General features: G+C 37.0%; 1 protein-coding gene across 3 annotated transcripts in view; it reads right to left on the bottom strand.

Annotated features, from left to right (window-relative positions):
• The window catches only part of AGL (amylo-alpha-1, 6-glucosidase, 4-alpha-glucanotransferase), a 59,591-nt gene that overhangs the window by 38,775 nt on the left and 7,603 nt on the right, over positions 1-13,213 (bottom strand). For all 3 annotated transcript variants that reach the window (XM_034780277.1, XM_034780276.1, XM_034780278.1), the window contains exons 6-12: positions 6,993-7,174; positions 6,649-6,760; positions 5,770-5,890; positions 5,438-5,540; positions 5,238-5,335; positions 3,535-3,674; positions 822-1,009 (exon numbers count right to left, since the gene is read on the bottom strand). In XM_034780277.1, the coding sequence (XP_034636168.1) occupies positions 822-1,009; positions 3,535-3,674; positions 5,238-5,335; positions 5,438-5,540; positions 5,770-5,890; positions 6,649-6,760; positions 6,993-7,174 (944 nt within the window). The remainder of the gene's footprint in view (positions 1-821; positions 1,010-3,534; positions 3,675-5,237; positions 5,336-5,437; positions 5,541-5,769; positions 5,891-6,648; positions 6,761-6,992; positions 7,175-13,213) is intronic.

Genomic DNA, 13,213 nt, shown 5'->3' on the forward strand with positions numbered 1-13,213 from the left:
ATAGAGAGCGAACAATTTGAGTTTACTCTGCATAAGCTTTAAACAGGGTAAAACGGATTTATTTGGGTTTAGACCCCATTGGGAGTTGGGCATCTGAGTGCTATAGACAAGCACACTTCTGTGAGCTGTTTTCAGGTAAACCTGCAGCTTTGGGGCAGGTAATTCAGACCCTGGATCTGTGTTGGAGCAGACGGGAGTGTCTGGCTCAGCAAGACAGGGTGCTGGAGTCCTGAGCTAGCTGGGAAAACAGGAATAGAAGTAGTCCTGGCACATCGGTTGACAGCTCCCAAGGGGGGTTCTGTGATCCAACCCGTCACATTCACAAAGGACAACACCAATTACAATAAGTTACATAGGAATAGCCTATATTGTTTAAGAATGATTTTGTCTTGAGGAGAGAAGGCACTCATCAGAAAGTAGAAAAAAAATAGACAAACTTCAAGGAATTTCATACCACACCTAAAACAATATTCTCTGACATAAAGCTCTGTGACTGGAGATACAGAGGGTATGGCTCTAAAACACTTGAATCAAGTAACAACAATAGTGAAGACAGTACAATCATAGGCTTCAGCACAGGTAGTTCAAGCCTGGCATAGACCCCAGATATGCACTCAGCTCACTAGCCTGTTGTGAACCCTGTGCTGGCTTTCATTGCTATTGTTATCTGCATTACCTGGATTCAAGCTAGCTTGGATAGGCTAATGCATGAGCAATTTTTGCTATGCGGACATACACAGGCTTCCATCACAAACAGCACTGTGAATCTTATTTCACAGACAAAAACAACTTTTTGATAAAAATGCCTAGTCTTTCCACACCTCAGCTACATGAAGAGGGGTTGAGTGACAGTTGTCAAGACGTACTCCATGGAAATATTTGGCAGTAATTTCAGTGTATTTTTTCATATGTGCCCACAGATAAGGGCAGTCTTCTGGTTTATTTCCATAGCGCAGTTTGACACTATCTCCCCAGCAAATAAGTTCTCTTCTTAGGTAAACATTTGAACCTGTAAAGAAAAGAAATTCATTTAGCTACAATACACCACTGGTACCACGTGCATATGACACATTGAGTTTATGGCTAGAGAAATAAAAAAATTAATATTAAATCAAGATTCTTAACTATACCATATCAACTCCCAAATTATGTACTGTACACTAAATTACAGCTCCCCATATCAGATTATATTAAAGGTGCATTTAAGATCTCTACTGATATTTATATAGTTCTATAAACAAACCAATTTGTATTTTAAATTTCAAATAAGGTACAACAATGGTACATTAAATGGAATAAAAGAAAACGGTACACTGGGCATTAAAATTAATAGCACTTCAAACTCCATGAAAGGTCTCCCTTTCTCTTCAATCTTTTCCATATTTTCAGTTATCGACAAAACAATAATTCAAATACTGACAGCAAATATTGACAGTGAACAGGTTCATACTGGCATCTCTGTGTGTAATATAAACAACCTCAATTTTAAAATTTAATCTATTTTAGCAGCAGTTTCTATTCCTATTAATCTAGGGTTACATTTTGAAAAAGCATCTATGTCACTGAGATGACTTTGAAAATTGTACTCCTAACCTGTTTCATTTATTCACTTATTGCAGTCTTTCAGATGTGATCAGTATAAGTTTTAAAGTCACAATGTATCTGTAAAGGATGCTCCACTCCAACGCAAAACATGAGATTTTCTACTATTTTAACAAGGCACAGCCCTTGAAGATTTAATTACAAGTATTTTGTCAGAGTCAGACAAGGAAAAAGGTGTTTATGATCTATTGAAGACATCCAAGAAGGCTACAGAAGCTACTTTGATATTCAGTATTGGCTGTCAAGTCAGTTGGGTAATTGCTTACAATCATGCACAAGGAACATATTGTTTGTCAAATGCAGAGTCATTTGAAATAAGGAGTTCTGATGGTCTGATGATTGCTTTCATTCTACAATAACCTCTTATTCTCACTATTCTACTCAGTTAGCAAAGTCAAAAATGTTGAGTCATGAACCATAAGGAAAACTTTCTGCCCACACTTGAGAAACTAATGCTGCGTCACTTCAAACATCTCCTTCTGCTATTTCTGTGGTTGTGCCTCATTGTGAATTTTTTCCCTCCAAACATTTCGGTCCTAGCAAGTACCTGTTAACTGCTATCACAGAAAAAGGAGAGCTATGACACACTGACAGCCTGCACTGCAGTTACCTGTGCATCACCACACGATGTCTGATCAATGGAAGTGTGCAAGTCATGGGGTTAGTGGCCCCTTAAGGCAAACTGGTTTAATGGAGAATACAAAGGTTTGTCATATATTGAGACACAAGTATCTTAAAACACCCGGGTGAAATCCTGGAACCCCCAAATTCAATGGTAAAACTCCCATTGATTTCAAATGGGGCCAACATTTCACCCATTTAGTGAAAACTAGACAATGGGAGACAACTGCACTAGCCAAATACGTGTATATTTGCCAACAGGAAAGGTCAGCCAACTGAAGAATGAGTAAAAAAAAAAAAAAAAATTAATTCCACACTGGACAAACATGTATTATCTTCAGCTATGCCTTGACTTTTAAAGAGAATATATACAGAAAAAAAGGAAGTCAATTATTCTGCAACAATTAAGAACTACATACTGAAAGTGCCTATTGGCAGAACTCTGACAGGCACTCAGTAAATTTATGAGTCTCCCTTTAAGAGTGAACAGTTGCCAGCTAGATTTACGGAGCTTCCCCACTCCTTCCTTTAGCACTGACATCAATGTTCTCAGTTTAGTCGTTAGCAAAACTTCCAGAGGGGGTAGGGAATAAGAGAATCCAAGATCAGAGACCAGACTGTGCAGGTGAAGATACAGTTTGGTTCCTGAACTGGAATTAAAACTCCACTGCACTAGACAAAAACTTTCACTGCTCTGAGTTTTCTCCAAATAAATTCTCAGATCACCTGTAGCTTTTATTTTAAGACAATTGTGGGGTGGAGGGTATCTTGAAGGCAAAACTGAGGATCTGGCCCTCAAAGTTTGAATGTATTTGAGTTATCTATATAGAAAAATGCAGTGAGAATAAAAAAGTGGGGGAAAATATTATGTTCAGTTCTCCTATCTCAAATGCCAGGAAAGACATGTTTAAACTTAAATTGCATCCCTTCAAGTAGAGACATTAAGCATAGAAAATTTCATTTAAAAAAAGTGAAGGTCTCAGAAAATCACGATCATAACGTAAGCCCATTCTTACCTATTCAGAAAGTAAAGTGTTTTGCAGCTTAAACTATAGTAGGTACTACCAGTGTTTGCTATAAACATGGAAAGATAACTTTTCATTCTCTGGATGCTGTTGACTGTTATCTACATTGAAAGACTCGTTCTCTAAATCTGGACAAATTTTTAGTGTCACTACCATGCTGAATGGGAACACAAATGCTATATACTGGCACAATTTTCAATTAAAATTTGGAACTGTGTTGAGATAGATCCAGAAAAATGCCCTTTTTGCTTTGTTTATAAAGTGATTTGAAGTTCAGTTCACAAACCTGGTTCAGCAAAGTTTCTCAGAGGATCGTCTCCCATTACCCAACCGTTATGAGCCAAGAAGTGACAGGCTTTATCAGGCTGATGCATCAGAAGTTCTTCTTCTTCCAAGGTCATTTCTTTAAATGGGTAAGTAAAGTATCTAGAGATTGCACAAATACTTATTTTAAAGTGCATTTTAGTTTGTCTTAATTTTTGAAGACAACTGAAATACCTCCTCCCTTATATCAACCAATAAGTTGCATGAAGACCTAGTTTTTATTCATTGTAAAAAGTATCTGCTATTGCTAAAACATAAATGAAGGGCTGTTTTCTGTTTTGCAACATAGCTGGATAACTTGGGATGACAAGATAAACTGCTGAAATGTGATAGTTCACTGATATTTTGAAGACGAAGGCCCATATTTTTAAAAGTATGTAGGTGTTTACAGACAATGGAATTTAGGCTCCTAAATGCCTAGCTCTCTTTTGAAAATTAGATTTAGACACCTAAATCAGTTATGGATTGCACCACTGAGCACAGCAATGCCTAAATACCTTTCAAAAATCTGGATTTAAGATCCCAAACCTGCAAACACTCATGCATATCCTTAATTTTATGCATGTAAGCAGTTCAATTTAAGTTTTATTCCATATTCCAAATTATGCGCAATAAGTAGGGATTTTGGGTCATTGTATCCTCTCTACTGTACTGCACTGTACAGCAGGACTGCACTACTTCCACACTAATGCAAAGATCTAACAGCACCACACAACGGATCACCTGCACACCCGATTTCCCTCTGGCTGCACTTCACACCCTTGCAAAGCTCCACTATGCAGCTTATGTGGCAAGGGCAATGTTGTGTAATTTTCCTTGGTCCCCTCAGATGAGCGCTATATGAACACCATGCAAAATCCCTTGGATTTCAATGGAGTCCTGAACACTATACTGTCTTCTATAGAGACATCTGATGCCCACTATTTTGGGGGTAGGATTTTACCCAAAATTCTTATCAAGTTCAGTCATTGCTAACAAAGCTTTATCAGTGCTTAGTCATACTAAGTGACCATTTGTCCATCTGTGTGGGTAAGGGAGGAGGGGAAAGATGGGGAAAGAGCTGCGAAGGCTTAAGTGTAGCTCAGAATGTGAACTACTGGCCTGCAGAATTTCATTTTCAAAACAGAAGATTTTAGTCTTAAAATTAGAGTAGCTATGAAGCCAATTACTATAAGTAAGGCATATGATGTGGTTATGATAAAAAGGTGAGGTTTAGTTTTTACTGAATTTTGCATTCACCTCATCAGAGATGGTCTCTCCTCCATAAGTGCAACTTGCACAAGCAATTTACAAGAGAAACACTAACCCTCGCTGAAATAAAGCTGAAGTTCCAAATTCATACTTCCTCAATTAAAATAAGTTCCACATAGTTTGGTTTCTAAGATATAAGGCCTGATTCTTCTCTTCTTACACAGTTGTTACTCCACTGATCTAAGGGGAGTTACTCCTAACTTATATCAGTGTAAAGGTCAAATCCTGCAAGATGTTCAGCAGGACTGCTGAAGTTCATGACAGTGATCAGTTCCATGTAGGACCTGGCCTTAAAGATGATCAGAGTCAGGCCGATAATATTGTATATAACATCAAATCTAGAAGTTCTAGTCAATCGAAGAAAGTAGAACATTTTTTAAATGGGTTTTTGAGAGGAAGATAAAGACATAATACCTGGTAACTAAAGGGTATTTCCTACTAACAGAACCCTGTTTAGGACCATGGTCAGCCAGTCTCTCATAAACCACAGTCTCCAGAAGACAAGTGACTGCCTAGAAGTACATTAAATTAAGTGTTATTTCAATAAAATATAATAAATTATTATTTATAATAGAAAGCAAGAATTCAATATTTAAGTGCAACATTAATAAGACCTGCTCTTGATGGTAGGCAGTTTGCTGGAACTGCTCAGCATTTAATTCTTCAATTTTCTTTTGGAACCAGTTACAGCATTCTTCTATTGCAGCTGGCCCATTGCTAAACAAGAGAAAAACAGCAATTAAAAGCCATTAGGTTCAGATATCACTATACACCTGTCTAAAGCTCCTAAATTTTAAAAATACATATATTTATAATCAAAGGTAACTCAAATATTGATGAATGAAAATTCTAATTCCCTCCCCCATTCAGAGCATATCATCATACTGGATTTTTCAGTTTAAAGTTAAGGTTCAGTTTCTCTTGTACAAACCCAATATTACAGTACCTATGTGGTATGAATGTTGCCAATGCGATATTCATGTCTACAGTACAGCCAAGTCGCTTATATTCAGGATCCTGAATTATTTGAAGATGTTGGTTTGGATCAGATTTAGTTTTCCTGTTACCTGAAGAAAAAAATTGAGAACAAAATGTTGTAGAGTGGAAGTTTACAACACACAGAATAAATCTTAAAGAATACAGTTTTTGCTGTTCCAGTTTACCTAGAAACTGAAATATAGACAATAAGGGAGAAAAAACAGGTCTAATGAAGTTAATTGCAAAAACACGCATTGACTTCAGTCGGGTCAGGATTTCAGCTCAATTCTTAGACAAAGTAGTCTTTAAAGTACTTGTCAATTGTGAATATTGATGAAAGATACAAAAATAAAGTTTGTCAGAATTGATAGTGTTCAAGATGAATACATGCTCAGATGCAAACCAAACAGAAAACCAACACCAAAAAAAACCTCCCCCCCCCACACCAACAAAATCAACTATACTCTGTGGGTTTCTTGCAATACTGTCCACTAACTACTACTAACCTGTCTCATATGTTGTACTATTTTAGATATTTGTATTGTAATATGGAGACTATCTAATTTTCCATGCTCTAGCATGAATTAAATTGTGGAAAACACACACACACACACACACACACACACACACACACGTTTTCAATTCCTACTTTCTTCTACCAAAGCTTTTTTGTAGATGAATGAGCTGACAAACTATTGCCTTCAACACATCGTCTAAGTTAAGACTTCCCACATTGTTTTTTCCTCCCCATTGTGTTTATCGTTTACATACAAGGTTTGCCCAACACCAGATAAACATAACACACTGAAGTATAAGGATTACTTATGTGTAACAGGTATGTTTTTACCTGGAGTCAGAAGGGTTTTAAATTGCTGCACAGCTTTGTTAACATCTACTTGGAAAAATTCCCATAGTTTTATCTTGGGATAAATATCCTCCCAAATTATTTTACGGATACACTGTAAAAAAAAAAAAAAAAAGGTACTTTTATAATACGCAAGTCCTATAAAACTATTAAATGTTGCCATTAAAAAAATAAGCTCTTCAGGGCAGGAACTGTCTTCCTATATGTTTGAAAAACATCAGCACATTTTAAGCACTACCACAATATATATAACTAAACATTTCTTCATCCAGTTACATTGTTTATTATTATTACAAAGTAAAATGCTATATTTCTCATTTACTTACATTCAGGTGATGGTCATTTTCAATTGAAGGAGGCAGCCCCTTATCTCTGTATTTCCCTTCAGCCACACTACAGCTTAAATGCCAGAGAGCCCTGTCTAATATCCAGGCTGGTTTCAGATGGGGAGAATTTACAAGATTATAACCACATTCTGGATGCACCCTAATCCATTCGCTGTTAGCAGCTTATTTAAGAAGAGGAGAAAAAAATAATTAAACAAGATGAATTATTTAACTGTTTCATATAAACATCTTAGGACCAAAACTTTAGGATAGCACAGGAGGTAAAATCAATTCCTTTTCCAATGGAAGGTCTGACTTCAATTAATGCAGAATCAGGCCATGTGAAAGCTTGTATTCCACTAACATCTTTGATAGGACTATAAAAAGTCAGTAGACAAACAGGTATCACTTCTAGTATAGCAGAGAGAATTTTACACTTTTTGTTGCAAAATAACACACAAAGTGGTTGCTGGGCATTATTTCTCTCAGAATAGCCCCCTTGATATGTTTAAGATCAAGAATATCATTTCTCCCCAAGTACGGTGCTAAAAATGGCCTAAAGATACAAGATGTTCCAAAGAAACAGAACCTTTAGAGTAGTGATTTAGATGCCTGGGAGGGTAGAGGAAAGGTGAACCCAGAGTGGAGGATTTATATATGACCCTATGCTGTAAATAAACTTATCAGGCCACTGGACTAGATGAGGTGATGGGAAGGGAGACAAATCATAAATCTTCACTACAGAACACTGCTACAGAGTAATAAGCACATCCTTCCCTCTGGTGCATGCAGCAAGCTGAATGACAGTTCAAGTAAGACTCCATCACCACTCCTGTTTTCTAAGACAAAGCTATGCAGTAGCATTCTGTGGCAGCATAGAGAAAAACACTGATTTTTCTTTTAAATAAAATTAAAAATGAACACAATACAGAAATCAAGGAGTCCTTATCACAGAATTTGAGTGCAACCCACTGCAGTATACACAGGGCTATGCCTGTAGTAAAGGGTGGAAGAGATTATAAATCACTGGGGGAATATGGAAGAGGAGAAAAGAAAGCATCTAATTCCCATTTCTTCATTTCTCTTTCCTCATAGAAAAGTCCTAGTCAGAGTTTCATAGAAAATTATTATTTTCATGGGATCTTTTGAACTAGTCTATGTAATTTAATAGAGCATTATAATTGCCATAGAATGGCTCAACAACCAAACAAAAATTAGAACAGGAGTACTTGTGGCACCTTAGAGACTAACAAATTTATTAGAGCATAAGCTTTCGTGGACTACAGCCCACTTCATCGGATGCATATAGAATGGAACATGTATATACTCCTGTTCTTCTTTTTGCGGATACAGACTAACACGGCTGTTACTCTCAAACAAAAATTATCACTATTAAATTCTACAGGGTTTTTCTGGGAGCAATTTCATTCAACATTATTGGTTTAACCTCTGTATAATTCTTACAGGACTTTTAGATGTGGGTTTTCTTAGCACTGAATTGTTTTAGTAGAGTCATGGGAGACTGAAGTAAATCAAATGTGGTACCTAACTCAAAGAAAGAGGAAAAAGGGATGGTGTCAGTTACTATCCACAAGTAATTTTCTAACCTTGGTAAACAAGTGGAATAAATATTAAGGAAGAGTCAAAATCCCCTACATCACAATGGAACCACAAACATGGGCTGATTAATAAAAACTACTAACTGTTTTTGAGGATTTGTTGGGGGTTTTTTGGGGAGGGATGACCTTGCACGCCCTAATGCTTTATAGAAATACGCTTATGAGAGTAAATATGACATAACTGGAATATGTTTTATGCTAGATGTGACGTTGTGCAGTCTATATGGTTTTATAAAAACATGATAATAAGTGAATATAACGTAACTGGGATATGCTTTATGCAAAAGGTCTCTTGTAAGGTATCATTACAAAGTTTATAATCTACTGAGTGTGATCATCCAATTTGTATAAATGTACCACTCTTGTATCTAAAACTAGAAATAAAAAAATATAACTCTGAGGGCCTATTGTAATTATGTAAAGTGTGGGCCATTAACGATGGTTTGGAATCTCGATGACTCCCATTGTCTGCAGATGGCTGTGTTTACCTGTGAGTCTTCCTGTATGTGTGTGTGCTGGCAAGTGAGTGATGAATCTTGCAGTGACATGTGATCATGTCACCTGAGCTGGAATCCATCTTTAACCTGGTGCTTTTCCAGTGAGGGGGGGTGGAAACCCAGAGGGACAAAGGGTTCCCGCCTTATGCAAAAGATATATAAAGGGGTGGAAGAGAACAAAGGGGAGAGAGGAGCCATCATGAAGAATCCCCTAGCTATCACCTGAGCTGCAACAAGAGCTGTACCAGGGGAAAAGAATTGTGCCCAGGCCTGGAAGGTGTCCAGTCTGAGAAAAAACTTACTGAAGCATCTCTGAGGGTGAGATTATCTGTATTCAGTTTGATTAGGCATAGATTTGCGCATTTTATTTTGCTTGGTGACTTACTTTGTTCTGTCTGTTACTACTTGGAACCACTTAAATCCTACTGTCTGTATTTAATAAAAATCATTTTTTATTTAGTAATTTACTTAGAGTATGTATTAATAGCTGGGGGAGCAAACAACTGTGCATCTCTCTCTATCGGTGTTATAAAGGGCGAACAATTTATGAGTTTGCCCTGCATAAGCTTTATGCAGGGTAAAACGGATTTATCTGGGTTTAGACCCCATTGGGAGTTGGGCATCTGAGTGCTAAAGACAAGCACACTTCTGTGAGCTGTTTTCAGATAAACTTGCAGCTTTGGGGCAAGTGATTCAGACCCTGGGTCCGTGTTGGAGCAGATGGGAGAGTCTGGCTCAGCAAGACAGGGTGCTGGAGTCCTGAGCTGGCAGGGAAAACAGGAGCAGAGGTAGTCTTTGCACATCAGGTGGCAGTTCCCAAGGGGGTTTCTGTAATCTAACCCATCACACTAGATATGCCATGTAACATATCTTTGCAAAGGTTAGGATCTACTGAATATATTCATCCTATTTGTATGCAGGTGTCATTTTTATATTTGAAGTTATGAAGATTGGCTATGTATTTGTTTACTTCTAAGTAGCCTCAGTGAAGCATTTGGTCAGCTTCTTGAGAAAGGACTATTCTCAGTAAGTGCCCAGTCAAGAAACACTTAGCTGACATTGGACTTTAGGAGACGCCAATCCACATCTGAGTTTTCCTGGGAACGTTCAAACTAACATGTAAACAATGATTCAGCTTTTTGCAGGCCAACGCCATTCAGACACATGTGATTTGCCCAGGTGGCTACAGACTCCATCCTGTTACTATGATTTAGTACAGGAGAACAAAGGGGTTTCCGCCCACAAGAGATAGAATATAAAAGGCCCTGGAAACCCCTCCATTTTGTCTTCAGCTGGCTCTCCACTCCAAAGAGATGCTTGAAAGAAAATAGAACAAAAGACAATAACTACGGGGAGGGGGGAGTGATTGCTGGACCCAGACTAGGAAGGAGTCTAGTCTGTGAAAGAAGCTTATTGGAACATCTGAGGGCGAGATTTACCTGCATTTAGTTTCCTACTGTATTAGGCTTAGACTTGCGTTTTTTGTTTTATTTTGCTTGGTAATTTACTTTGTTGTATCTGTTATTACCTGGAACCACTTAAATCCTACTTTTTATACTTAACATTACTTTTTGCTTATTAACCCAGAACAAGTAATTAATACTTGGGGGAAGCAAACAGCTGTGCGCATCTCTCTATTAGTGTTACAGAGGGCAAACCATTTATGAGTTTACCCTGTATAAGCTTTATACAGAGTAAAATGGATTTATTTGGGGTTTTGGATCCCATTGGGAACTGGGTGTCTGGGTGCTAGAGGCAGGAGCACTTCTTAAGCTGTTTTAAGTTAAGTCTGCAGCTTTTGGGGGACGTGGTTCAGACCTAGGTCCATGTTTGCAGTAGGCTAGCATGTCTGGCTCAACAAGACAGGGTACTGAAGTCCCAAGCTGCCAGGGAAAATGGGCTCAAAGGTAGTCTCAGCACATCAGGTGGCAGTCCCAAGGGGGTTTCTGTGACCGAATCCGTCACAGGGGGTTGGTTTCTTTTTTATATCAAAGGAAAAGAAACAGAACTACTGCTCACCCTATAGTATGTATAGTTCTTTCTTGTTCAAAGTGACCTTTACCATTTCATCTCAATATCATTTAGAACTTGGCATTGACTATTTGACCTTTATAAATATGGAACTCTGCCATCCACAACTAAAAGCAGCCTGCTCACTTGAAAAGTACCACAATGCAACATTACCTCGGGCCTTTAAAAACTTCACTTGTAAATATTTTATTCGGGGTTTTATTCAATATATATATACACATACTACCTCAGACATCTGTATGAAAAAAATTTTTTTTTTTCTTTAAAAAGCGAAGTTATCCTATTCTGCATAGATGAGCAAAAAGCATGATAGATGCTTCTAAGAAAGACTTCTCCTTTTGCCTCAGAAATGGTTGATTCTTTCCAACAAAATATAAGGCAGCAAAAGGACAACTTTTCACTTGATTCTGAGAAACTGCCTTTCTAGCCTACAGAGGGGAAATGAAAACATTTCTAATCACTGCGATAAAGGAATTGCTTTGAAGATTAATCCTCTCAATAATTGGAATTTAGTGAGAGAAACTTGTTTCTAGAGAAACACTAGACATACAGCATTATGCTTGACAAACTATTCTTGTTTTGTGAAATGAAATAGATGGGAAAATATATGTACATCTGATTAGACAAATTCACAGATGTAGTAGTATATTCACCATAATATAAACTTCATTTAAAAAAAAAAAAAGGAAGGAAGAAAAGAAAAGAGGAAGGAAGAAGTTTACTAGCCCATTTTGTTGTGAAGATTAGTTTCAGAACTGAAATTAATGCAATGTTGTCTTTTTGAGTGTGAAGCCAGATGCACAAACAATAGCACTCAGACTTTTCCCTTTCATCTCAAATAAGTGTTGACTCTGATGAATAGTTTGATTTATCACAAAAATTTAAGTGCTACTGAAGACATTCTGGTTGTTTCCCATTTCCCTAAACTGTAATGCACATACACGCTAGGCAGCGAAAGACGACAGAATTGATAAACAGGGCTGATAGCTAGAGAATGGTGCAGGAGAACTGTGGTTACAGCTGTTAAAATATAAAATTTTCATCTGGTGTTGTGAGGACATTATAAGGCCCCAGTCCTGCAAACACACAAATTACACACATGCATGTGAAGTTGTAGAATCAGGGCCCAAATTTTTTATCTATATTTGTAAAAAAAGCTTATTGTGACAAGAATACCAGACTAGGCCAGTAGCCTTTGTTGTGTGCGAGAATAGCTAGCTCAAAAGAAATAAACTGCAAGTTTTGTTTGCTTTACACGGAGCTGCATTTCATTTAAAAAAAATGATTGTGACACTAACATGTTTAACCATTTTATTGCTGATCCTGTTATCAGACATTCAATTATTTAAGAGTACTGCATGGAACTAAGCCTGCTTTTTTGAATATGCAAACGGCTAAATAGTCTATCAAAATTATTTTAATTAGTCAAATAATTATTAAGAAGCTTCCTAAAAGAGGCTTAGAATTAAAAATATTCCAACTGAAATCTTTTTCACCAATTTATATAAAAAAAGAACCACCACCAATATTAATTTATCAGCAGCAAACAAAATAAAATCACGGAACCTTTTAAAATGCATGAATATCTAACCAAGCAGTTTTTAATGGCTGAGAATATATGATCTATTTTTGCACTATTATGTGGAATAATTAGACTTCATAATTATTGGGATACAAAATTGATCCTGTTACTAATGTCGAGATCATATTTCTTGAACGTGTCTTCTTTTAGAAGTATTATATGGACCTGTTCCATACCTTCTCTCACCATCACCCACATTCACCCCCACTTCTGCTTTTCTTTCTTCCTCCCTCCCTCTGATAATAGTACCCTAAAGTTGGTGTTTTTTTTTTTTAAACAGTGAAGAACATTAGATTTGTTACACAGTGTAATCCAGTGAATTTATGCCTGAACAATGCCCTGCGGTATATATAAATAGTTAGTATTATGAAAATATAGACATGCATATTGGTGTTCTATAAATAGAAACAATGTATGAGGATCTCCTTAGATTTTTAATGCTTTAAGCACCGAAAAAGAATTCTCATTTTAATAGACAACTCTCCCTGACAG

This window comes from Trachemys scripta, chromosome 8, assembly GCF_013100865.1.
Source record: "Trachemys scripta elegans isolate TJP31775 chromosome 8, CAS_Tse_1.0, whole genome shotgun sequence".
Lineage (NCBI taxonomy): Eukaryota > Metazoa > Chordata > Testudines > Emydidae > Trachemys > Trachemys scripta.